General features: G+C 41.6%; 2 protein-coding genes and 1 pseudogene across 15 annotated transcripts; 2 read left to right on the top strand and 1 right to left on the bottom strand.

Moving 5' to 3' along the window:
• The first annotated feature begins 6,064 nt into the window (after positions 1-6,064).
• Positions 6,065-12,003, top strand: LOC139383368 (cold-inducible RNA-binding protein B-like). Of its 7 annotated transcripts, none has more exons than XR_011628771.1 (8): positions 6,065-6,167; positions 7,210-7,315; positions 7,443-7,549; positions 7,632-7,773; positions 7,918-8,116; positions 8,289-8,356; positions 11,031-11,119; positions 11,704-12,000. XR_011628771.1 is itself a non-coding variant. In XM_071128147.1 (7 exons), the coding sequence occupies exons 2-7, from the start codon at positions 7,216-7,218 to the stop codon at positions 8,774-8,776; spliced, it is 630 nt and encodes a 209-aa protein (XP_070984248.1). In that variant the 5' UTR covers positions 6,145-6,855; positions 6,921-7,215; the 3' UTR covers positions 8,777-9,001. The 7 variants fall into 7 exon arrangements, 4 of the variants coding, with proteins under 4 accessions (XP_070984172.1, XP_070984099.1, XP_070984248.1 ...); XR_011628762.1 differs by having other exon boundaries at positions 6,102-6,167; positions 7,182-7,315; XR_011628757.1 differs by having other exon boundaries at positions 6,145-6,855; positions 6,921-7,315; positions 11,704-12,003.
• Positions 12,004-12,244: 241 nt separating this feature from the next.
• Positions 12,245-17,223, top strand: LOC139383724 (cold-inducible RNA-binding protein B-like). Of its 8 annotated transcripts, XR_011628806.1 has the most exons (9): positions 12,268-12,312; positions 12,412-12,502; positions 13,390-13,504; positions 13,650-13,756; positions 13,860-14,010; positions 14,474-14,564; positions 14,840-14,874; positions 15,544-15,631; positions 16,187-17,223. XR_011628806.1 is itself a non-coding variant. In XM_071128605.1 (7 exons), exons 2-7 carry the CDS (start codon positions 13,405-13,407, stop codon positions 16,204-16,206), a joined length of 504 nt encoding a protein of 167 aa, XP_070984706.1. In that variant the 5' UTR covers positions 12,245-12,343; positions 13,390-13,404; the 3' UTR covers positions 16,207-17,223. The 8 variants fall into 8 exon arrangements, 4 of the variants coding, with proteins under 4 accessions (XP_070984706.1, XP_070984485.1, XP_070984776.1 ...); XR_011628803.1 differs by lacking the exon at positions 12,412-12,502 and having other exon boundaries at positions 12,248-12,343; XR_011628782.1 differs by lacking the exon at positions 12,412-12,502 and having other exon boundaries at positions 12,248-12,343; positions 13,860-14,031.
• A 2,645-nt stretch (positions 17,224-19,868) lies between these two features.
• On the bottom strand, positions 19,869-25,143 carry LOC139415602 (duodenase-1-like; annotated as a pseudogene).
• Positions 25,144-25,953: the final 810 nt, after the last annotated feature.

Genomic DNA, 25,953 nt, shown 5'->3' with positions numbered 1-25,953 from the left:
CCATGTGCAGTTGCAAACTGTAGTCTGGCTTTTTTATGGTGGTTTTGGAGCAGTGGTTTCTTCCTTGTTGAATGGCCTTTCAGATTATGTTGACATAGGACTCGTTTAAATGTCGATATAGAAACTTTTGTACCCGTTTCCTCCAGCATCTTCACAGGGTCCTTTGCTGTTGTTCTGGAATTGTTTTGCACTTTTTGCGCAAAAGTGTGTTCATCTCTAGGAGACAGAATGTGTCTCCTTCCTGAGCGGTATGACGGCTGCATGGGCCCATGGTGTTTATACTTGTGTACTATTGTTTGTACAGATGAACGTGGTACCTTCAGGCGTTTGGAAATTGCTCCCAAGGATGAACCAGACTTGTGGAGGTCTACAATTTTTCTTCTGTGGTCTTGGCTGATTTCTTTTGATTTTCCCATGATGTCAAGAAAAGAGGCACTGCGCTTGAAGGTAGGCCTTGAAATACATCCACAGGTACACCGCCAATTGACTCAAATTATGTCAATCAGCCTATCAGAAGCTTATAAAGCCATAACATACTTTTCTGGAATTTTCCAAGCTTTTTAAAGACACAGTCAACTTAGTGTATGTAAACTTCTGACCCACTGGAATTGTGATACAGTGAATTAAAGTCAAATAATCTGTCTGTAAACAATTGTTGGAAAAATTACTTGTGTCATGCACAAAGTAGATGTTCTAACGGACTTTCCAAAACGTTAGTTTGTTAACAATACATTTGTGGAGTGGTTGAAAAATGAGTTTTAATGACTCCAACCCAAGTGCATTTAAACTTCCGACATCAACTGTATATTTTATTTATATTCCGGACTCAGGTCCAGAAAGCTTATTTCCTGCAATTCTATTACTTTTTCTATGGGGTTTTGTACTGTGTATTGATATACTTTATTTTTGACATAGCTCATTCTAATATTTCAACTACTGTGCATTGCATTTTAGTTACACTGTTTATACACACTGCATTGTTATTTATACACTAGATTCTTGACATAGCTCACTCTAATATGCTGTACATATCGTTCCTAGTATATCTTGTGTAAATTAATCCGGTTGTCACGCCCTGACCTGAGTATTCTTTGTTTTCTTTATATATTTTGGTTAGGTCAGGGTGTGACATGGGTGATGTATGTGTTTTTGACTATCTAGGGGTTTTGTAGGTTTATGGGGTTGTTGCCGTCTAGGTGTTTATGTATGTCTATGGTTGCCTAGATTGGTTCTCAATTAGAGGCAGGTGTTTATCGTTGTCTATGATTGGGTGATTGTGTTATTGTCTATGTGAATTTGCATGTTTGCACACAGTGTTGATAGCGGTCACGGTCGTCTTATTATTTTGTTTGTTTGTTTAGTGTTCTTCTTGTTCATTCGTCTAACATTAAAAGTATGTATTCACACCACGCTGCGCTTTGGTCTCCTCAATACGACGATCGTGACACCGGTGTAGTATAGTTTGCATTTGGTTAACTGTTAGTTATTTGGGTTAATTGGATTCGTTACGACATTTCTTAATTTCTTTCTTATTACATTTTTGATTATGTGTGTATTGTTCTGTATTACTGCACTGTTGAAGATAAAAACAAAAGCATTTGGCTGTACCTGCAATAACATCTGCAAATCGGTGTACACGACCAATGGACATTGATTTGAGTATAGTGCTCTAGCTCCAGAACAGCGGGACATTTTTTGACCACTATGCAGAGCCATACAAACACCATTTTCACATCATACAACCAGATAACATGACCGCATACAGCAGCTAATAACACACAACAATGAAAATGATCAAATGTATGCATTGAGTTAAATTGTAATAAATTCCTAATAAATAAAACTGATTAGTTGACATGGGGCCAATACCATGAGCTCATTGAGGCCCAATAAAGGCAAACCATCCAAAGGGTGGGCTTATTTCAGGCCACGTGTGAGCCGCCTTCACCAGACTTACAGTAGTGAATGCATAAATGTTTCATACTAGAATCGAACCCACAACCCTAGCATTGCAAGTGCCATGATTTACCAAATGAGCCTACATGGAGCCAATATTTTAGCTTGCAATGGACCCACATTGGCACAATGTGGGCATGTTTGCTAGGTACATACCTGTGTTCCCCTCTGATCGATGAATGATGCTGACTGTGGAAGACTTGGACTTGGGAGTTTTAAAAGAAAGAACAACAATCTTGATTATCCATGCACACATTTATTTAAACTTTGTAAATTATTCAATTAAGGGGTTTTAGGTTGAAATCTTAGACCTTAGGATACTTGAGCATGTCATACATGCATGTTTGTATTCTTATCAAAGTTCTTCACTGTTTGGTTGTCAGCATCTTCACAGACGCATCCCATATAAAGCACCCAGGATAGAGGGGCTCAGTGAATGAGGTCTGGACTTTGTGGAGGAGGGTCAGAGTTCCTACATTGTGGTCCAGGTACACCACTAATACTATTGAGGAGCAGGGGACAGGTGGGCCTAAGGTAGTAGTCTTCATATTATTGTGCCAGAAAACCCAGCCACTGGCATGACTCTCCAGGGCCCCAGAATGATTCAGACAGACCCTCTACACAGCACCTGGGGGTGACAAGGATCTGTGTGGGTGACAAGGAACATATTTGGCCATACAACACCTTTCTGTCCCCCCTCAGACAGATCCATGTCCCCCTCAGACAGATCCATGTCCCCCTCAGACAGATCCATACACCTCTAGCACTGACATGCGGGGCCTTAGACTGCTGCGCCACTTGGGAGCCCATGGGTTGGGGGAAATTGTTTGGACCCAACAAAGAGAGTAAAATAAACGTGTGTGTGTGTATGCTATAAATACCAGAGCTGCCAGGCCAATGTGAGTGCTGCTAGCCTCTGCCTTACCTCCTACACACACACTCTGCGGCTTCCTGGTCTTGGGTTCAGTCATTGTCTTGATAGAATCAATAGATGTTTCCATTTTGGTGCTCACACTTACAGAATGACTGAGCAGCAGAGTATCAGTAATAGGTTTTGTTTCTCTAGAAGTGTTGGTGTTTATAAGAGGGGACATTTCATGGTTCAGTGTGTGCTCTGTGCCTTTGGGTGGTGTTAGATAGAGGCCGAGGAAGATACCTGGCCCAATCCCAAATAGATCCCCAGACCCTATGCACTTGTGGAGATTGAAGATGATTTATGGGTCTAAGAAATATGGTAAAACTTCCACCAAGCCTATCAGAGGGCAAGTTGGTACTATTACCAAATTGCTCACACCTGTCAAATCCTCAGATCTTTACAAGTGCATAGGGTGTAGGGTCTATGGGTCGATTTGGGATTGGACCAGAGAGTCACTGACATGCTCACTGATGGTTATTAAAATCTTACTCTACCCAAATTTGCTTGTGTAATTTGATATACAAGTGTGTGTGTGTGTGTGAGGTGAGTGACTCATAAACTCATCTCCTGTCCTAATCAGAATAACCTAAAACCTTTCTGTGTTTTTTTACAGGTTCCTTCCATCCACTAAGCAGTTTGATACTACTATAGGTCACATGAACCATGACTCCCACTGGGCACTGGAGGGCACTTGGCGCAGGGTGATAAAGAAGGCTATAGTCACTATGTCTGGCACATGCTCACACACACACATCCTCACTCAAATGGGAATAAGCACACACACACATACGCATGTACAGATTTTAGACTGCACATACACACACACACACTCGCTGATAGTCTGTCTGAGTTAGACATGACTCACCTCTTCTACCTGGAGTACTGCCAACCCTCTCCAGCCTCTCCCTCCTTCATCTGTGTGAGCCCTTCAATTTACTCTAGCACCACCATAGAGCATTTCAATAATTACAATTAGTTTTATTCACTAGTCTAACGCTTAGGTGTAGGGAGTGCAGCATGTTACTTAACACTTAATACATTGATTTATTGCATTGAGCCTGCTGTGAATGGGTTTTCTAAGGTGAGTGAAAAAAAATGTATTCGGGTTTTTTCAGCATAGACCTACATCTCAAAAACAATGGTTGAGAGAGGTTAGCTTTATAATGACGAGCGCAAATTCTCCTTGCAGTGCTGAAATCTGAGAAGTGTAGCATCTGAGGCATCAGCTGTGGTCTCAACATAATGACAGAATTAGAGGAAATTGGGGAAATTATACATTTCTATCATAGAAGAGCAGTAAATCAGAGAGGATCCACTCGAAGGACTATCCTCTCTTTCTCTTGCTGTCTTCATTTCTCTCTCTCTCTCTCACCTTCCCTCCCTCCCTCTCTCCCTAATCCATATTGGCCTCCGGAGACACATGTTTCGAGACTCCTACATATCGCCCCACCCTCGTCACCACCACTATACATCCACCTCCACAAGCAGTGTGTGAACAAACCCAGAATAACAATGTGATCTTATTTAACCTCTTAAAGGCACAGGGCCACTGCGTCAGGAGCTGCTATTTCAGCTTTCACTCTGAATGTTTTCAACATAGGTAGATGTATTCTTCTCTTCTGGTAGGTGTGGTCAGTGTTATACTGCTTTAAAAGGGAAGTGAATGTGAAAGGCTTGCTATTTATGTGGTTGGGGCAAAGTACTTTTGTTATGTACTGTTTCTTCTGATTACACAACATATCAAAGCAATCTTTAAAATTATATATCATAGTGCCACAAAAACCCATTGTCCATTGCTATCCTATTTTAGCAGATGTATTGCTTTGCTCTGCTTGTCAGTTTTGGGCTTGGCAATGGTGCTCAGAACCAGGGCAGACAGCTGTGTTGTTTTTCCTACCCACCGTGCAGCTACATCTGCATTGCTTGCTGTTTGGGATTTTAGGCTGGGTTTCTGTATAGCACTTTGTGACATCTGATTATGTAAAAGGTCTTCATAAATACATTTGATGGATTGTTTTGTGGGATAATCATGTGAGATAAACAACATGTCATGGCAGCCAAGCCTGAACACATCTAGGCTCACACTGCCTCTGAAATGCTGCATCCACAGAATAACAATCAACATCTAACAGAGAGCCCACTGCCAGGGCACAGCAATATCTGTGAACCTCTGTGGAAGCACTGTTCCAGCCAGCACTATGAGAAGGCAGGTGCCATCCGACCATCAAAACATGCACTTACAGCGTCCCCCTCTGTCTGATTGTATATTAGCGCAGCTTTACTTGAATTAAATAATATGTTGACCTCATCTGCATTACATAGGCTACCATTATTTGAGGTTGCACAGACACACATACTAGATAAGTTTACATGTGCACGTGTTTTTGGCATTCCTTACTCTTCTCTCACATAATTTGAATTATTAGTAATGGTTTGAGGCCCTGAGTGAATAATGGGACATTGTAAACCGGAGAAAAATAGAGAGATAGAGAGAGATGGCGGTGGCCTGCACATCTGTCATCCAGTTGGGTGGAAAGGATGGCTTTTTGCTTAGAGAGAATATGAGGAGGCGGTGAGGCAGTCAGCGCTGGGTGGAAAACTGTGGTAACGAACAGGAAGCCGCAGAGCGTATGTGTGTAGGAGGTAAGGCAGAGGATAGCAGCACTCATGTTGGCCTGTTAGCTCTGGTATTTATAGCCTGGCTGTGGTCGGGACCAATATGCTCCTTGGTCTTGTCTAGTGCAAGAACAGCAACATCAGAGGGGCTGCAAAACTGTAAATATGATCAGACCGGTCTGGTGTATAGGAATGTAAATGGCAAACCTTTGGTTTGTATACTTAATGTAGCCTATGTACAGTAGTTTTGGTTTATCAGAAAACATCCCAAACCAGACACCAGAGCAGCGAATTTGGGAGTACAGTGGCCATTTGCTGCCATTGAAAACGATGCAGATGTCCTATATTGGGTTAATAATCTTTGCACGAACTCTGCAACTGTCAGTCCAAATCTTTCACCAAGTGTATTCGGAATATCATGAGATAATACCATACATGAAAATACAGTATACCTAGCCTACCCACACTTGTTTTATTTTATTTGGCCTCCCCTGTACACTACATGATGCTTTACCGCCGTCAGGTGGACTGAGCAAAAACGACTTGCCGCATGCACACCGTTCTTATTTTACCTCCATGATGCGTACGCCCCTTTTGCTATATATTCATGTCTCACGCAGACTCTCATATATTGGAGCCATTTTGACATATTTCTCAGACGACGCCAAACCACACAAAGGTAACTGTTTACTCACTCAATTCTAATCATTACCGGGTAAATGTACCACAATGCCTTTTCATTTCCTATGGGAAATAATTGTCTTTGACCATTTACTTTCTAATCAACGTTCGCTTTGCAATTTGGCAAGCAAACGTGTTCATGACGATGAAGGAATTGAAGCGATTATAACGTTAACGAGCTAGCGTTAGCCATGATTAGTCCTTAGGCCCCCGTCCTCGTGTGTAACTTTACTCGGTATGTAACGTTATTCTATTTCCAGTGCCAATGTTCACTTGTTTTTTCACGTTATTTGCCGTTACACCTGGATGGTATTTCAAAGCCAAATTCGGTCTAGTAACTTGCTAACAACGTCGTTGGTAGTTACCTACAAAATGGCCGTCCGCTAATGCACGTTTCATTAGCTAACATGAACCGTTAACTAACTAAAGTAACTAGATATATTTTGGACGTCGGCGTGGCAACATTACTGCCGCTGTTTAGGTAACGTAAACGAATTACCAGATAATACGCTAGCTGACGTTGCAGGATAGGCCAAATCGGGGCCAGGTCGTGTTTACTGTGAGGATTGAAATGGCTAATGGGACTGGTTTATCGTTCGCCTGCTAACGCTTAGCTAGTTTGTTAACTATCCTTTGTGTGCTGCCTGTTTTTTGGCTAGCGCCTCTCTAGCTAACATCAGCTCAAGGTTATGGTGGGTACTTGCCTGTTTGGTTAGTCACCATGGTTGAGCATTTTACCACTGTTTCCCAGGTAACTTAGCGAACGTTAGTAAATTGGCCTGCTAAATTATAGCGAGTGTATTGACGTTAGGTAACTTTATTGCACGGGTTAAAACACGGCTGCCTGCACGCATTTAAACTATTGGTGGAAGAAAATAGCCTTATCGCTTAAAATGTATGGCTTCATAGCAATTAGCGCTTCTGGTGCCATCCGTATGTGAAATTGTTTTTCTCAGTAGTTTTTCCTTCAGTTCTCAAAACAGTGAATGTCTTCTAAACAATGTGTGTGTAGGCCAGGTGCTTATTTTTTTTCTCTCTAGATAAAGATGTCTGACGAAGGAAAGCTTTTTGTTGGAGGATTGTGTTTTGACACAGATGAAACTTCACTGGAAGAGGCGTTTTCCAAGTATGGCAACATTGCTAAAGGTATGTTGCCTCTCCAGGACCTGGTTAACAGATTGGCAATGATGCTTGTGTTGCCACAAGTAGGTTTTGGCCATATGGGTGGTTGATTAAAAAAAAACAATGTTTTAATCCCCCCCCCCATACACAGTTGATGTTGTAAGAGACAGAGAGACTCGGAGGTCCAGGGGTTTCGGCTTTGTGACTTTTGAAAACCCTGAAGATGCCAAAGATGCAATGGCTGCAATGAATGGCAAGGTGAGGGGATTCTTTCCACACACATGCAGATCTTCGACTGATATAAATCACTGGTATTAACTTACCCCCCACCCCCCTTCAGTCTGTTGATGGCAGGATGATCCGTGTGGATGAAGCTGGCAAGTCGGGAGGAAGATCTGACCGTGGTGGTGGTGGTGGCTTCAGGGGGGGTTCTGGCGGTTTCAGAGGGGGTTCTGGTGGCTTCAGAGGAGGCAGAGGAAGAGGTGGGCATGGTTATTTAGGACGAGTTAAGGGCTGGCATTGCAAAGTGGTTAGCTTCCGTTTGCTCTGTCACACCCTTTTTTTTTTTTTTGACCTTGCTCCAAACTGAAGGGCCTTTGACTGAAATGCTCTTATTTTTGCCGTAGGTGGCGGCTATGGTGGAGGAGACAGAAGCTATGGTGGTGACAGAAGCTATGGTGGAGGAGAGAGAAGCTATGGGGGAGAGAGAAGCTATGGAGGTGACAGAAGTTACGGTGGTGGAGGAGACAGGAGTTACGGTGGTAGCTACAGGAGTGGTGGAGGATACTCCTCTGGGGGTGGCAGCGGAGGTTACAGAGAGGCCAGGTAAGACTTAATTTAATGGTTTTATTTTTCTCTAAAGTGCTGACCTAAGTGATCAGTCAGCTGGTTTTAGTAACATTAATAGGCTTTTTAGCTTCAGAAGTTGTTTTTCTAGGATAATCATGTACTTTTCCTTGGTTTCCGTTAACCAGCGTTCATATGTGCACATTTTTAGGAGTGGTGGTGAAAGTGGTTATGGTGGCCGCTCTGGGGGATCCTACAGAGACAGCTATGACAGCTATGGTAAGTTTGATGTAGCCTAGTTGCCATGAACTCACTGTTGGTATGGACTAGAAATGTTTAGTACGGACTGGACATGATTGCATAGACTCCCAGAATGGCCCTTTAAGACTTTTGTTGCTCAGTATCCGAAAGCCTGTGCCCTCTTGGATTAGCATGTTAAAATACCCAGGCCTGCTCAAAACTCCAGCTCTGCCACCCACACAGGAGCAGAAAGACATTTCAATATTTTTTTTCACTGAGTCAGTTTTCTTTTGAAGAGGCATAAGTTCACATCCAATGCCCCTTGCCCTGATGCTTTACTGTTTCAATGAGAACTGTGGCACAAAATATTAATAGGTTCTAGTCTGTGTGAGAAATGTCCGAATGCTGCAGTGCCTTTACACTTGTGGCTTCTTCTTGTCCTCAGCTACACACGAGTAAAAACAAAAACAAACTTCCTGATTGCAAGATCGTCCCTTCGCTGGCTGTTTTTTAAAAGATGCGCTCTTCGAAGACACTTTTTTTCTTCTGTTTGTGGTATCTGGTTCTAGTGTTTTCTTTAACAAACTTGGCAGTATCTTTAGTTTTTTTGTGTTGTGTTCTACAGGATCTGTCATGACAGTAATTGAAATCCTGTAGCGTTTAATTACTGTAAGCCTTGACGCTCACTAAAGATCTTAATACCTTAAGTTCAGTATGCCCTCCTGGTGTTGCAGGAAGAGTGGACACTGGGAGAATCAAATTTGATAATTAATGGCTTTATTAAGAATAAGAATTTGTTCTTAACTGACTTGCCTGGTTAAATAAAGGTAAAAAAAAAAAAAAAAAAAAAAAAAAAATTTGCAATGAAACCTGTTTCCACCGTTAACTCGTAATCTGTTCAACACAGCCTGATAGCTTCTAAGACAAATTCAGTCTTGCCCATGTTCCTGCTCAATCGGAAGACTCAAATATCAGTAGTAACATGTTTCCATTTAAGCTTATTTTAACTGGCGTTGTGAATTCTGGACTTTAAAAAAAAAAAAAAATCTGTGAAATTTACACTAGAAGCTTGACAAGCTGTGATGTGCTCCTTCAGTTCTGTAATGCATTCCTTTAGTGTAACAAGGTAGGAATGCTAAGTGGGAGCACTGGTTTCCAGCAGACCACCTTGATATTGCTAAAGATTTGTAAATACTCAGTATCCAAAGAGTGAATGACTTACTGGCAAAATAATTTAATTTCATTGAAAGGTATACTAGGTGTTTGCAGCCTTCTGCAGTTGGCCTAAGGTACTTTGCTCTTCTCAAACGTGCATAATGATGGACTCAACATTCACGATCACTCAATGTTACTACAAGGATATGTGCTCTGTTCTGTGTACAAACACCCAATTTATTTTTTTGTATATCCTGGCTTCATGAAGCCTATTAAACAATCCGTTGAAAATGCTCTGATTTCTTGTGCCTTCAAAGAACTTAAGCCTGTTCACACTAAGCCAGCTAAATGTTATGCAATGCGAGTCTGGTAGGGAGCGATGTTGAGAAATGAAAGCATAGTCTCTGCTGGAAAGGGTATTCTGAAAGGTGGGATCTCATTTTGGAAGGGTGGCTGACTTAATACTCAGAGGATGCTAAAAGATCTAACCTGAAGCTAGTCATTGTGGGGGGCCTGGGTGTGTTGCAAGCAGAATAGAAATGAAATGTCGTGCTGGCACTGGTTCTTTTATAATGCTTCATTGCGCCCAAGAGCTCTACTATCGTTTTGGAACTCAACAAAGTCCTTGGAGAATGAAGTGTTGTGCCTACCGACACGTGAATCCACTCTGGTGAATGCTGCTCTCTTGGCTAGTTCATAAGTGGAAATAGGCCAGTAATGTGAGGTAAAGACTTTTGCTCTCCTGTTCGCATCCCTCAAAGTTCTCATTTTGATGTCCATCTTAACTGCCTTCAACTTTACAACTACCGCTGTCACTTCCTCAGGCCCTAGCCGTTACTGTTCAGAACCCTGAGTTGCATGAGTACGTTCAGTAGCGTATCCTGTTTTTTGTGTTTTTTTTTAAAAGAATTTTCACCCTGTCCCCATAGACCATTGGGACTACTAGACTCTGAAAATGACCATTGAGCTTTTGAAAATTCCATAAGTTGTCATGGCTCAAGTATCCCTAGTGTAAAACAAGATCCTCCCAGTTTTGATCTGTGAAACTACAAGTATTGTTCTCCCAGTGATTGCAAAAGATGTCTTCATCTTTAAAGGTAGACTCTGCAAAATGATGTTGTCACAAGCAGAAGTGCAGACATTGATTGGGACGCAATAGACTTTACTTGGTCACACTGTGCACAGGTTCGCTTCACAGCGTTTTAGCCAGGGCACCAAAACAGCAAAGTTGTTGAGCCTTGCTTCAAGCGTTTAGTAGTTGTGGAAATTATCCCACTGCTGTTCACTTTCTGCATCTACGTCATATTGCTGAGTCTACCTCAATTCTAGACAGCTATCACCTTTCTACTTTTGCTTGTCAAGTTTATCACTATGTAATTTGTTTTGTATAAACATCTTAACATTCAATCGACTTTGATAGGATTAACACTGTCTAATGCTAGAAGTTGATGCTGTTTAGCACATCTGTAGTTCATGTTGATAATGATAAACAAATGCATGTCATATTGTTGCCCTCAAAAGCTGTACTCTACTAATTACAGTCTTGTTACTCGATCAGGTTAAACTAAGCGTTGGATGTGAAAGCCTGCTTTAACACGAGGTTCTGGACTTCGACGCTGACTGTTTCGTTCCAGTGCTTCCTTGGAGGTGGGTATTCTGTGTACTGAATGCCTTCGAGCTGACGTCATGGGCCTTGTTTGCGTTCCCCTTAAATGACAGTCACTGATCTGACACATTTATTGTTGAAGGCAGTGTTGTGAAACCCTGCTTTTCTGTCCTTTAGTCAGATGAGATCAGGTGTCACTCACGGAAGGGTTCATATTTACAGTATACAACCAGTGCATGTTTTAAATTGGCTTGTAATAAGGCTATGGTCCCACTCAGATACATGAACACTAAAATCGTATACGACCTACATTGTCTGTTTGTCCATCAAAGATACAAGTCAACTTTTGGCCGTGTTCAGAAGAGTTGCATCAAAGGACAGGCAGGTTTTTTTGCTCAATCCCAGTGTGTACGACCCTGTGGGAACTCCCTACAGAATATGCTTACACCAATCCAATGCTTTTAAGTGTGAGGAGAAGTACACACTTGGTAAGAATTGGATGCATGCTGTTGATCTGACTATTAACAGTAGCGTGCAACTAACTTGAGTTTACATTTCTAGCAGTGCACTCCTGTCATTTTACTGTATTCCTTCTGACTAATTCTAACTTTATTCTTTATTCCAGGTTCACCACAGGATTGTTTGCCCTGAAACAGCTCATTGGAAAATCGTCACCAGGAGATATCTAAGACTGAACTGGAGATGTGCTGCTGAACTGGACTTGTTGTTTAGTCAAGACCTGCCTTGGAATGGGAGTGCATATCTGAACCAGATTTTATATATCCATGACGTTTACCAAACGGATTGTCATTCTGGCGTGCCAATGCAGTACCTGTATTACAAGTATACACTTTGTATTTTTTAGTGAAGTACTCAAATGAACGTCTTGGAAATTGAATGGATTAAACATTTTTTTCTCAAATTGGTTGTCTCTTGCACATTTCATGGGACGTTCTTGTAATGTCTGTAGTACAGTACACAGACTTTCCATTCAGGACTACTCGTTGAATCGGTGGATGTATTGACCCAAAGATAGGCAAATGCACAGGCAGTTGGCTGTAGTTGACCCTTCAATGTAACAAATTTACTTTGATTTAAAAAATATCTGAAATGCTATTCCTGAGCTGTGGAGGGTTTTCTCTGCTTAATATTCATAAGCTGGGCGTAACTGCAAGGGACCCATCAATACATATACCGGGAGGCCTCGCATCTCATTCATTCCCATCTGCTGCAGGTCGGTCGGAAGATATTCTGTTTTATCGGAGGTAAGCGATTGTAATAACCTTTTCCATGAATGTTTGTTCGTAAACGTATTTTATTTAATTCGTGACAGGCGCTACCAAGATTGTGGCAGGCTAAATGAGTGTGACATCACCCGAGGAGGAGTCTGAAGGTGGCTCAAGATGCAGCTAACTAGCGAGCAGGTAGCCAACGATAACATCATGATAGTAAATTGTGTTCGATGTCCGAATTAATGGACAATTATATTGTGGTGTGCGGAACAGACCAACTTTCTTACATTTGTCATAATGCCGATGCCCACATTTTGCTATACAAGCGAGCGTGCTCAGAAACGTTAGTCGATGCAATGACGCAGTGATAGCTGGCTAGTCAGGGGCCATTAGCACTATCATAAATGGCGCCGTTGTGGTTGTTGGACAATGTTGAACAAAGGGAGTTTCACATCTAGGCCTGGGACATGAGGGGGCAGGGAAGACGATGTCGCTTACTGATTTGTACTAAAAACGGAACTGAATCGCACGCACTCATCTGCTCATCCGCTTTTTGTTGCGAAAACGCACATTTCATTAGCTAGGGACCGTGAACTAGCTAGCTACGGTAGCGTTATATTGGGAAAGAGAGGACGAGAAGGCAGCGCTAGCTACCGGGGGGTAGAATGGTCTTGGGCCTTTATGAGCTAAGCCCCCCCCCCCCCATACGCATTTGTTCTTCACTCGCTGGCACTTGACTGGTTTTTATCAAACTTGCTAGGTTACCTTCATGTTGGTAATACAACATACTTGGCATTGGGTAAAAATACAAATCAGAATCAAGCCAAACAACTTAAAAATAATTTTGTTATTGCGTGTGTAAGTGCACCATTGCAAGAATAGAACAGAGGTTTGCATCCAATAATAACCTCCTATCCAGTGGCGTAGGCACTGCCAGGCCCACCTAATCAGATTTAGCTATAAAAAATTAAAAAAACATATACACTCAGAACTCCCCCAATTCCAGCCCTGCTGCTAACAGTTCATTGCAAATAAATCATTGCATCCAAAATAAACATGTTATTTCTTCTCTTCTGCAGTGGTGAAAAGGAAGGATGTCTGACGAAGGGAAGCTTTTTGTGGGTGGCCTCAGCTTTGACACTAACGAACAGTCATTAGAAGATGTATTCTCCAAATATGGGCAAATATCTGAAGGTAAGCGACTAACTGTTGGATATTGGGAGCAATGTAAAAAAAAAATATATCTGGTGGTCCACTATTTGAACATGTTTTGAATGATACACGTCTTGCAAGGTTGCCTTGTGTGTCTATAGTCTTTAAATAAAATGTCTCTGTCTAGTTGTTGTAATTAAAGACAGAGAAACTCAGAGGTCCAGGGGCTTTGGTTTCGTCACCTTCGAGAACCCAGATGAGGCCAAGGATGCTATGCTGGCCATGAATGGCAAGGTGACAATTAAACCTCAACTCCGCCCTTAAACACAACTGTCTTGACTGTGCAACGATGATATTAATGGTGTATTCTTTATATCCCCAACCCTTTCTGTGTCAGTCTCTTGATGGCAGACAGATCCGTGTCGACCAGGCGGGCAAATCTGGCGGTGGTGGCAGGTCCGGAGGCGGATTCCGAGGGGGCTCTTCAGGCGGCAGAGGAGGTGGAGGAGGATACTTCCGTGGAGGCAGAGGTGGTGGTGGTGGAAGAGGTGGGCGTGGCTTCTCACGAGGCAAGTTTGTTGTTTTTTATCCTACAGCACCCTGACCTTGAGTGTCCCTCCCTCGTTTGCCTTGGAGTGACTGACACCCCAGTCCCAACCCTACAAAGATGTCCTCACACCTGCGCTAGCCTGGGATTCTGTGGCTTGCAGAACTAACCAGAAGTAGTCAGTGCGTATGTGTGCACCCCACACTCTGACCCCCCCCCCCCCCCCCCGATCCCTCATCCTTAATAACCACTCCTACGTTCCCATGTCTTTTTGTTTTGCAGTGACTGTTGCTGTTGTCTAGTAGCTGTAGAGGTTTGATTGAGACATCTGTTGGGCTACTGATAGCATGTCCAAACTGAAGAGTGGTGTTTGATATTCTCTTAACACATTTAACCATAAGATGAGTGCATGGCTGCTTTTAGCATTCCTTTGATTCAGCTGTTAACCACAAGTTATATTACAGGTGGTGGAGACCGGGGATATGGTGGTGGACGTTACGACAACAGAAGTGGAGGCTCATACGGATCAGAAAGAGGCTACTACAACAAAGACAGGTGAATAGTGGTGATATACCACCTCAGCTACATAAAGTCATATTTGCATATACATAGCTGCTATATGTTAGCAATTGATAGAATTTGGGAAGACAAGGGAAAGGTGAAGAGTATAGATCCTATAGGTAAATCACAATGCATTTTAAGGAGCTATGTGCCCATTTTGACAGTAGGCAAGCACTTTTAGGAAGACCATTTTGAATTTGATGTTACTCAACTTGCTTCTGCTCGTCCAATTCTTGTTTACTGATGGACATTTCTTATTCTGTCCACAGAGCACAAGGAGGAGGATATGGAGATCGTTCAGGAGGTTCGTACAGAGACAGCTACGATAGCTATGGTGAGGCTTCTTATAAGCTTACACAAGTGTAGGGAGTCAGGATAGGCAGCCAATCTGGTGCCTGGACAGCAACATCCCTGAAAGCTACCATATATTTGGAATCGGCCAATCAACACCAGAGCCGAGGCAGGTTCTTGCCCTGTATAGCAGCTGGATGGGCTCCTCTCGACCGGGTTTGCCCCCTATGGTCTTGGACCAACTGATGGATGAAAAGATCAGTGAAATTAGTCATTTTCTCAATGTATGAGGCCTTTAGTCATGTGTAATGGAGAAATGGGTTCCCTATTCCCATTCTTTCCTGACCATAGAGAAATACACCTTCCCAAGTTACACTTTTGGTGTTTCACAATATGTGGTACATAATTCATCTTCAAGAATAAAGAGTTGCAAATGAACCTAGTGGTGGACACTGGGTATTTCTTACAAACAAATGCCCTACCAGGTTAGTATTGGAATATGGGAGTCATTTGGTGTTGAAGGTATGTGGTATAGGAAAGACTCAATATACAACATCCATTCCTTTAGGGAGCATCTGTGGAAGAGGGTCTGCAGATGGGCCTTAGTGTACTTGTGTTTCCCTCCTTGTTGGAGAACCTGGGACCTCGTCATTAACCACTGGGCTTTCTCTTCTCTGAACAGGCGGTGCTGTTGTCAGTGGCGCACAGTGAGGCTGACTCCTGTAGTTGAAATATGTTGAAGGCCCAGTTTAGCACTGCAGAAAGCCAAGGTAGGCTGACCTCGGTCTGCAACTGTCTTGGCGCGAGCTATCCTACAGGGGCCATAGCATTAGCTCTCTACTTCCTGCTTTTCTTGTCATAAGCTTTTTCTCTCTGTCTTGTAGCAGCTTTTTTGTAGAGGTGTATATTCCTTTGCTTCTTTGCCTTGCAGTACAAGGATCTGCACACACACACACAATGGAGCCAGTCACCTTTCTTGTTGATGTAATTTGCATATAGAAGTAGCAGGATTGCCTTGTCTGTCTGCTCTGTAGTTTTGTTGTTGAAAGTTCTCTCCATGGAATAAGCCGACATAAAATTGCTTTCATCGAGCGGAGGTTGACTGCGCTTGTTAAATAGAAACAAAAAGTTTCTCAATCAGCTGGCCTGCCTTCAGATAGAGTATTTGTCACAGAAAATGTAATTCACTCCAGCATAATTTGCTACCACTTCTATGTATCTTCAAAAGGAATTAACGTTCAGTAGCAGCAGGGTCCCTTTCGAGAGATGAGCCCCCTACCATCCACAGAATCAAGGTAACCTGTGTCTCTCCAACTTCTCTACAGGTGACGAGGGTGGCTGGTAGGACAGTGGCGTCCGGATGTCTGTCGTCTGGGCACGGCCCCTCACCCCGAACCGGGGGCCCCATCCCGATGACGGCAGGCCTGGCCTGGTCCTAGCCCAGCGCCTGCTGCTCCGCGACACTTTAAATCTTCTTCTGAAACCCACCATGTAGATAAGAGCAGTCCTGGATAAGTGCGGGGAGGGCTGGCTTGCACTCCGAGCCACCCACCACCGGTCTGTTCCAAGTTTTTGTTTTTTACTTTCTGATCCTCCTTATTTGTTATTGAAAACCGCAGAGAACGAAATTTTAATTTACAGTTTTTGTGGGGAGCTCGAAAGAGCAAGGCTCATGTGCTGTAGGCCTTTGCCTCACTTTGGGCTGTGCACAACCTGAAAGACAGGGAATGTATCTTGGATAGAGAATGGTAATGCTGTTGTAGTTTCAAAGCTCTGCTCTGTAACAAAGTATGAAAATGCTTGCACTTATTTTGGTTGATTTGATTGACTGCTTTGCCACCCATTAATAGTGATGAGTCTGAATGAGGGGAATGTACACAAATGTCTGAAACCTTCCATCACCATGTTTGCACTGTTCTACCTGACAGAGGGAGGGATGGTGGAGATGTTCTCTAGTCCACTGGGCTTTTTAGGATCGCTGTGGGTTCTGGTAAATGAAGAGGGCCTACTCAATTGTTTTCTGGATCACTGATCTGTTTGACTGACCTATGTCAGGTTCCTGTCTAATTTATTTTGGTTTCTACTGAGAACGTTTTTTATTTTATTAGCTGCACATTTTGAATAAGGAACTGTCACATAACAGTTGAGTACACAGCGGTGAATTAATGTGAAGCGGGCCAGTTCTTAAAGGTAACTACTACTTATGAGCTCTTTTCAACAAACCTACTTTTTATGAGGGTACAAATGGAGTGATTTCACAACTGTTCTCGTCATAGCATCAGATTGGTTTTGTATTTGATTTTTTTTTAAGCATTCTGTATCTTCATGGTTGTATTTTTCCTAAATAAAAAACCTTTACAAATCTCTGGTGCTGGTTTTGATATAGGCCACATTCTTTTCTCATTTGCATGTGTTTCAAAAAGAGGTGACTTGATGAGATTATATTGAAAGTCGTATCTGGGTAGAAATGAAGTCTGAGGTACTCACACCTAATGAATATTAATATAAAAGTCATGCTGGCTATTGGAACAGCCCCACATGAGATCCTTATTTTCTGGAAAGTCTGGTAATAAGTTGTGCATGAAACTACAGCTATAGGGTTTATAGGCCATGCCAGTATAAAACAATTCCAGCACGTGCTGTCTTCTATTCTGTAAAAAAATACAATGCATGTGTAGACAAACTAAGGAGTATCCCGTCTACCTGTGGTCCGATCAAACCTATGACTCGCCAGTATTCAACAGATCTAGAGGACTGGCATGCCAGGGTTCTAATATAATGGCTCAATATGATGTAGGTTAGGTAGGGAGGGATGCTTTGCTATCATGCTGCATTAAACAATGGAACTACATAAAAACGGCAATTCATTACAGCCGGAAGTGACTTTTCATAGCAGTTTAGGAGAGCATTTTCTCTAACCCTTTTCCTAACCTTAACCTAATTATCCTAAGCAGTTTTTAGGGAATCTCATATTTGTTTTTATCTCTATTTGTCACAATATTAGTAATCTCAATAGTAGTCATCATGAGACATTCTTTCCTGTTGCCCTCAAAATCCATTCCAGACTGTTTTAATGTATTTTACATGGACAGTATGTTATCCAGATGTGCACAAGGGGGCAGTCTTGTCTCAAAGATCTTTGGTGTGTTCAATGTATTTTACTATATATTTTCAATTTACTGCTCAATGAAATTAACCATTTAACAGATATATGATTGTTGCCTTACTGGTGAACGGACAACTTGATAAAAGCGCATCTTATCCGTTTGCTCGGATATTCACAAAATAAATGTGTCCAATGACATCACCCTACTCTACTGTTTAATCCCACAGTAAATAATTGAACATTTAAAACTGTTGCAGCACAGAACAGGATTTGAAAGCATTGTTTGACAGATGGAAATTCAGAGGTTTCAATTGTTACTGCATGTAGGGGCATAAAAGGCTAATTTCCTGCAATTCTACACGTTTTTCCATGATTTGTGTCTCATATTTATGATTGTCTGATATAAAAACACTAAACAAAGAGCTGCAGTTAATATCAGAATTGGTAGCAAGGTACAAGTTAGTTCTAAATATTTCAAAAACTAAAAGTATTGTATTTGGGACAAATCATTGAAAAAATATTGTAATGAATAATGTGAAAATTGAGCAAGTTGAGGAGACTTAACTGCTTGGAGTAACCCTGGATTGTAAACTGTCATGGTCAAAACATGTTAATACAGCATGTGGCTAAAATGGGGAGAAGTCTGTCCATAATAAAGCACTGCTCTGCCTTCTTAACAACACAGGTCCTACTGGCCCTAGTTTTGTCGCACCTGGATTACTGTTCAGTAATGTGGTCAGGTGCCACAAAGAGGGACTTAATAAAATTGCAATTGGCTCAGAACAGGGCAGCACGGCTGGCCCTTAAATGTACACGGAGAGCTAACATGAATGAATAATATGCATATCAATCTCTCATGGCTCAAAGTGGGGGAGAGATTGACTTCATCACTACTTGTTTTTGTAAGAAGTGTTGACAAGCTGAATGCACCGAGCTGTCTGTTTAAACTACTAGCACACAGTTCTGACACACATGCTTAACAAGACATGTCACCTGAGGTCTCTTCACAGTCTCAAAGTACAGAACAAACTATGGGAGGCGCACAGTACTACATAGAGCCATGACTACATGGAACTCTATTCCACATCAGGTAAATTATGCAAGCAGTAGAATCAGATTTTTTTTTTAAAAGAGGAAAATAGACCTTTTGGAACAACAGGTATCCTGAAGAGATACACAGGTACAGACACACATACGCACACAAACACTAGCACATGCACTCTACACACATGTACGCTGTAATATTGTTGTATGGTGGTAGTATACATTTTATATTGTAGATATGTAGTGGTGTAATAATGTTATATGAAGTACTGTTTTATCTTTTGTTTTGTGTGATGTAAGTGCCTTAATGTGTTTGGACCCCAGGAAGAGTAGCTGCTGCCTTGGCAACAGCTAATGGGGATCACTAATAAATACAAATTCAAAAATGTGATATCTGTGTGAGAGTGACTAACAAATCAATGGGGGCCTCTATAGGTCAGGGCCCCTGGGTACATGCCCTACGTGCCCGGTCGGTAATTTGGTGATGATTAGGCCATCTACAAGGTTTAGATAGCTGGCTAGACTTACCTAGCAATACAAATTGTTTAGCTAGTATGAGTTAATTGAATGACTGTCAGTGACTGAGATAAATAAAAAAAAACTGCTGATGCACAACCAAATTTCGAAATGGCACCTTGTGTATTCTACTTTTCAAACTCTCATCAGTAAGTTGAGAACTCCACTGGGAAAGAAAAAAAAAAGTATTAGGAAGAGGCGGCTCTGGGCAAAGACATTAACCAGCACTGGTAAATCAATCAGAAAGCATGATAAGCACATTAGGACTCTTCACAGTATCATAGTCATGTTCTAGGCACCTGGTTGACCAAATTAACAAAATGTTTCTGGTCAGTGACATATCAATTCTTCATGGTGTCATTGATCTAGTCCAGGAAGTCAGGGATGCGCACGTAGATGTAGGTGTTGTTTCTAGTCTTGGTAGACACCACCCCATAGGCCACACCATTACAGACTAATGGACCACCAGAGTCTCCCTGGAAGTAACACACATAGACCACAATACCGAACAAATGAAAAGGTTGCCTGGCGACTCAAAGTGAATTCTTCCGCTGCTCTATGTTCACTACATACTTCAGTCTGAGACGCCATAGTTGAAGTCGTTTGTGGTGACGTCAAAATTATGAATGTTGTACAAAACAAAGTCATCAGCGATTTGTTTCTTAATCCTGGTCCTGGGGATCCAAAGGGATGCACATTTTTGTGTTTGCCTCAGCACTACACACCTGATTCAAATCATCAAAGATGACGATGAGTTGATCATTTGAATCAGCTGTGTAGTGTTAGGGCAAAAACAAAGATGTGCACCCACTTGGTTCCCCAGGACCAGAATTAAGAAACACTGAATTTGAGTATCACAGCCAATTCCGAATATTCAAAACACCTCTTTACCCACTTGTGTTTTAGCTCAACCCATTGTTTTCTAGGACCAATCAGAACGATTAGAATGTATTTGCGTTTTAGAAATCATCGGGGATACCTCCCCGAGAACAAATTAACGTCTGTGTGCGTGGCGTAGCGTTTGGCCAAAACAAGGAGTTTAGGTAGCCAGGCAAATGAAAAGGCACATTTCCCTTGGAATGATTCATGTCCTCAAACCAAAGGGAAACTATAATTTCCTTTCATTCCTCTCATGTTATTTCCCCTTTAACATTACATACTTTCAGACGCCACTTAACTGAGCAGGTCCATTTAGTCCTGATGAGCAGACCTGATGGTTGTCAGAGCAAAGTTGATTCTCATCCAGTGTCACATTGAGGTCCTGAAGCACAGGAGAGCCTTGCTTTACATTCCTGATAGTGTCCTCCCAGCCTGACACCAGACAGTCCTTGGACACCTCATCTTTTGTCAGCAGGAGGCCAATGGGTCTCACATGGTCGGTGAAAACTGCAATCTCCTCCAGCTTTGAGGCAGAGAGAGCAGGTTTGTTGACTGTTACAACTTACATCCTTGGTTCTATAGTCTATTCAGCAAGCCTGGTAATTGAATGGTGGTTAACTGTTTTTTACCAATCAATTTCATACTTTGACATTGTAGTGACAATGTGCATGCACAATTTCACCTGTGTAGGTCAAAATAAAAATATGTGCAGCTTTAGGTCCTAGCTTGGACTTTTACCTTGAGTAGCATGATATCATTATTATATTCTTCATCATAATTTGGATGCGGAAATGCCTGTTTCACAAGCCTTTCCTGACCTTGCTCCTGCTGCACATTGTGGACTCCCAGCTTGACCTTAATTGATCTGTAGCATACACACAGACAGAGGCACAACGCAATGGAATGTACTGTATTCTTACACATATCTGCAACTGACCGTAGTGGACAAACACAGACACTGATTGAAAACATAATGTCAATCTACCGTATATCCTTGCTTCCCGCTTGGTTCAACCTATGCTCTGACATTTCCCTTACGGAAAAACCACATTAATTTCACGTGAAGTGTTCCCGAAAACACGTTTTCATGTGATCACGAAATCTTATGGGAAGTTAATGTGACAACATGTGAAAACACGTGAGCATGTTGTCACGGATTCCGCCTGTACTGCTGCTCCTTCCGTGCACCAGTTCCAGAGGTCTACGTCACCGGCCTCTAGGCGTCACTGAAATGTTTCATTACGCACACCTGAATACAATTCCCCTGATTAGTAATTTTATACATGTGCCCTCTGTTCACCATTGTTTTGTTGGTTATTGTTCCCATGTCTGTTGGTCTGGGATTACATGTGCGTTGTTATTTTGGCTTTCGTGCTGCGTGTATTGTGCATTTGTTATTACGGGTCTCGCCCCGTGTATTTATTAGAGGTTTTACCTCGCTCTTTGGTTTGGGTTACAGCTCAATATTTTTGGAAAAGTGTTTGTTTTGGGCTTCATCCCGATGCCTATTCATGGAATTACTCTGCCTGTCTCCAATCATTTATTCAACGTGAGACACATAAAGTGTTCCAAAAACACATTTCACATGATTTCATGTTTTTTCTTATAACGGTTAAATAGTCTGCAGTATATCTTAATGGTGCATGACTACATTTATTGGTAGGTTTTCCATACTGCACCTTTTATCTCAGCCTTTGGCTATTGGAGGTCTTAGCCCTGGGCTAAGCTGTGTTTCACGTCTAAATGCTCCAAAGGGGACATTAGAAATACATTGTTAAAATGTGTAAATGCAACATTAGGAAGAGCTATGTGAAGCATGGGGTAGGATAGCCCTAGGCTAAAAACAGTAAAGATATTCAGGTGTGAAAAACCTAGAGACATTGAAATGGTACCCTATTAAAATGTTGGTGAGATTGCAGGAAAAATCCAATTGAAAGAGTAGTTTGACCAGCATGCATTCTAATTCTAGGCATAGAGCTATAAGGTCAAGGAGAAACAGTTGAAGCATTTATAGGGCAGATAACGGAGGCCAATGGGCTCCACACATTTTCTATTGGTTTTCCCTCACTAGATAAGCAGACATTACTGACCCCCCATTGCAGTGGGCAGCAGTCATCACAAAGTCCTCTCTCTCACTAGAAAACCACAAAAGCTTCCTGGCTTCAGATTGTTGGCAACAGCTTTCTCCAGGAGAACCATGTAGGGTCTACTGTGGGCCACAGCCTCCTTGCCTCCATAGATACGCCCTGCGTATACTGTGACAACATCAACAATCAGGATCCACTCAACCCATAATATCTGAATCGTTGTGGATTTTTCTTAGTTGATACCACCTTGCATAATACCTGATTGGATTAGTAGTAGTAGACTGCAAAAGTACAAGACCCTGAATCAATGCATACAGTGTGCTCAAAGTATTGGGACTGACACACATTTTTTTGTTATTTTGGCTCTGGATTTGAAACGATACATTGACTATGAGGTTAAAGTGCAGACTGTCAGCTTTTCCATCAGATTTCCATCTCCACTACCGTTCAAATGTTTGGGGTCACTTAGAAAAGTGCTTTTCTTTCAAAACAAGGACATTTTTTTGTTCATTAAAATACAAGAAAATTTATCAGAAATACAGTATAGACATTGTTAATGTTGTAAATGACTATTGTAGCTGGAAACGGCTGATTTTTTATGTAATATCTACATAGGTGTACAGATGCCTATTATCAGTTTCATTAAATAGTACCTGCAAAAAACACCAGTCTCCACATCAACAGTGAAGAGGCGACTCAAGGATGCTGGCATTCTAGGTAGAGTTCCTCTGTCCAGTGTCTGTTTTGCCCATCTTAATCTTTTCTTCTTATTGGCCAGTCTGAGATATGGCTTTTTCTTTGCAACTCTGCCAGAAGGCCAGCATCCCGGAGTCGCCTCTGCTGTTCACGTTGAGACTGGTGTTTTGCGGGTACTATTTAATGAAGCTGCCAGTTGAGGACTTGTTTCTCAAACTAGACACTCTAATGTACTTGTCCTCTTGCTCAGTTGTGCACCGGGCCTTCCCACTCTTTCTATTCTGGTTAGAGACAGTTTGCGCTGTTCTGTGAACCTGAGTAGTACACAGCGTTGTACCAGATCTTCACTTTCTTGGAAATTTCTCGCATGGAATAGTCTTAATTTCTGAGAACAAGAATAGACAGAGTTTCAGAAGAAAGTTATTTGTTTCTGGACATTTTAAGCCTGTAATCGCACCCACAAATGCTGATGCTCCAGATACTCAACTAGTCTAAAGAAGGACAGTTTTATTGCTTCTTTAATCAGAACCGTTTTCAGCTGTGCTAACATAATTGCAAAAGGGTTTTCTAATGATCAATTAGCTTTTAAAATGATCAACTTGGATTAGCTAACACAACGTACCATTGGAACACAGGAGTGATGGTTGCTGATAATGGGCCTCTGTACGCCTATGTAGATATTCCATAAAAAATCAGCCGTTTCCAGCTACAATAGTCATTTACAACATTAGCAATGTCTACACTGTGTTTCTGATCAATTTGATGTTGTTTTAATGGACAAAAACTGTGCTTTTCTTTCATTAGCAAGGACATTTAAGTGACCCCCAAACTTTTGAACGGTAGTGTATATCAGGTGAAAATTTGTCCCAATACTTTTTCTCCCTTAAGTGCTGTAATTTCTAAATGGTTATTTAGAAATTACAGCACTTAAGGGAGAAAAAGTATTGGGACAAATTTACTGCAATTTACTACTTAAAGTATTTGGTCCCATATTCATAGCACGCAAGTACTACCTCAAGCTTGTGACTACACATTTGTTGGAAGCATTTGCTGTTTGTTTTGGTTGTTTCTGATTATTTTGTGCCCAATAGAAATGAATGGTTAATAATGTATTGTGTCTTTTTGGAGTCACTTTTGTTGTAAATAAAAATAGAATATGTTTATGCCTCTGTCTCACTCATCATTATTCACAATTCAGTCAGGATTATCCATAGTCACGGTAGCATCCACATTAATGTGAAAGTGTTTAGAAACATTCTACTCTTATTTACAATAAAAGTGACTCCAAAATGACACAATACATTATTTTCCTTTCATTTCTATTGGGGGTCTATGTAAACAGTGCTGTAAACGGTTCACCCGATATGGATGAAAATACCATACCTTTCATTTCTATTGGGGGTCTATGTAAACAGTGCTGTAAACGGTTCACCCGATATGGATAAAAATACCATACCTTTCATTTCTATTGGGGGTCTATGTAAACAGTGCTGTAAACGGTTCACCCGATATGGATGAAAATACCATACCTTTCATTTCTATTGGGGGTCTATGTAAACAGTGCTGTAAACGGTTCACCCGATATGGATGAAAATACCATACCTTTCATTTCTATTGGGGGTCTATGTAAACAGTGCTGTAAACGGTTCACCCGATATGGATGAAAATACCATACCTTTCATTTCTATTGGGGGTCTATGTAAACAGTGCTGTAAACGGTTCACCCGATATGGATGAAAATACCCTCAAATTAAAGCTGACAGTCTGCACTTTAACCTCCATAGTCATGGTATCATTTCAAATCAAATGTGCTGTAGTAGAGCCACAACAACAAATGTCTCAATACATTTGGAGCTCACTGTACATGTGCAGTCTAGGTATTTTTTATTTTTTTACCTTGTGTGTAGAAGAGGAGTATCAGGAGCAGAGTACCCAGGTTCAATGGAATGCCCATAGTGAATGGACTTCAGCTGAGCAATTGATGTGATTGGAGACCTGTGAGAAATGTAATTCACTGTCTCCTCTTACACTTCAGCTTTAAATAGGCCTTGGAGGAGACCAGGAACTAATCATCTATGCATATATTTTGAGTGATTGACACTGAGAGTGATGAATGACAGAGCTTAAACACTTTCCCTTTGTGTGCATGTCATTTATTTCAGGATGATATATTTGCATTTACTGCCTTCGAAGCACTACAAGCAAGACACCAATAGTAGTAATGTTGAAACTATAGCTAGGCTAGTTATGGACTGTAGGGGTCTTTCAGAGCATCATGGGACTGAAAGGAAAGAACATAAATGCCTTTGGGTGACATTTAACAAATATCCTGTGATTTATGTTTTGAAGATTTATATGATGTGAAAGTCGCTTCTTGTGTGTGACCCAAGGCTGACTCGTAATTTAGTCTACTGGTGCATAATTTAGCATAAATAAAGCCATATAGTGGCCTGTGATGCACATACTGTACATCTGTCAAAATGTACAATCGAATGCCTCTCATGTAAAAACAGTAGACAGCTTTGAAGATTCTCATTCCCTGTTTATAGCTCTTCCCTGTTCAAGGTCATGGCTCTTATAAGTCACTTTTTCTGCCATCGGACCCCAGGTAACGTTATTTAAACTTAACCCTAGTCAAGAGTATCGAAATAGGAATTGTTTGGTTTTAGGGTTCATTGTACCCAGTGCTTTGTGATCCGATAGGTTTGTCTGGTATGGGGAAGGTATTAAAGTCCTTTGGGAAGAAAACTAAAGGATCAAGTGA

The sequence above is a fragment of the Oncorhynchus clarkii genome, chromosome 1 (genome assembly GCF_045791955.1).
Source record: "Oncorhynchus clarkii lewisi isolate Uvic-CL-2024 chromosome 1, UVic_Ocla_1.0, whole genome shotgun sequence".
In the NCBI taxonomy this organism is placed as follows: domain Eukaryota; kingdom Metazoa; phylum Chordata; class Actinopteri; order Salmoniformes; family Salmonidae; genus Oncorhynchus; species Oncorhynchus clarkii.
Note: the sequence above shows the minus strand (reverse complement) of the source record. Positions and strands in the feature narration are given on the sequence as shown.

Bases quoted from the DNA above. Each gene is read 5' to 3' on its own strand.
- LOC139383368 (XM_071128071.1), top strand. From the start codon at position 7,216: ATGTCTGACGAAGGAAAGCTTTTTGTTGGAGGATTGTGTTTTGACACA. The intron at 7,316-7,442 runs GTATGTTGCCTC...CCCCATACACAG, and splicing joins GTATGGCAACATTGCTAAAG to TTGATGTTGTAAGAGACAGA. The intron at 7,774-7,917 runs GTGGGCATGGTT...TTTTTGCCGTAG, and splicing joins CAGAGGAGGCAGAGGAAGAG to GTGGCGGCTATGGTGGAGGA.
- LOC139383724 (XM_071128384.1), top strand. From the start codon at position 13,405: ATGTCTGACGAAGGGAAGCTTTTTGTGGGTGGCCTCAGCTTTGACACT. The intron at 14,565-14,839 runs GTGAATAGTGGT...TTCTGTCCACAG, and splicing joins GGCTACTACAACAAAGACAG to AGCACAAGGAGGAGGATATG. The intron at 14,875-16,186 runs GTTCGTACAGAG...ACTTCTCTACAG, and splicing joins ATATGGAGATCGTTCAGGAG to GTGACGAGGGTGGCTGGTAG.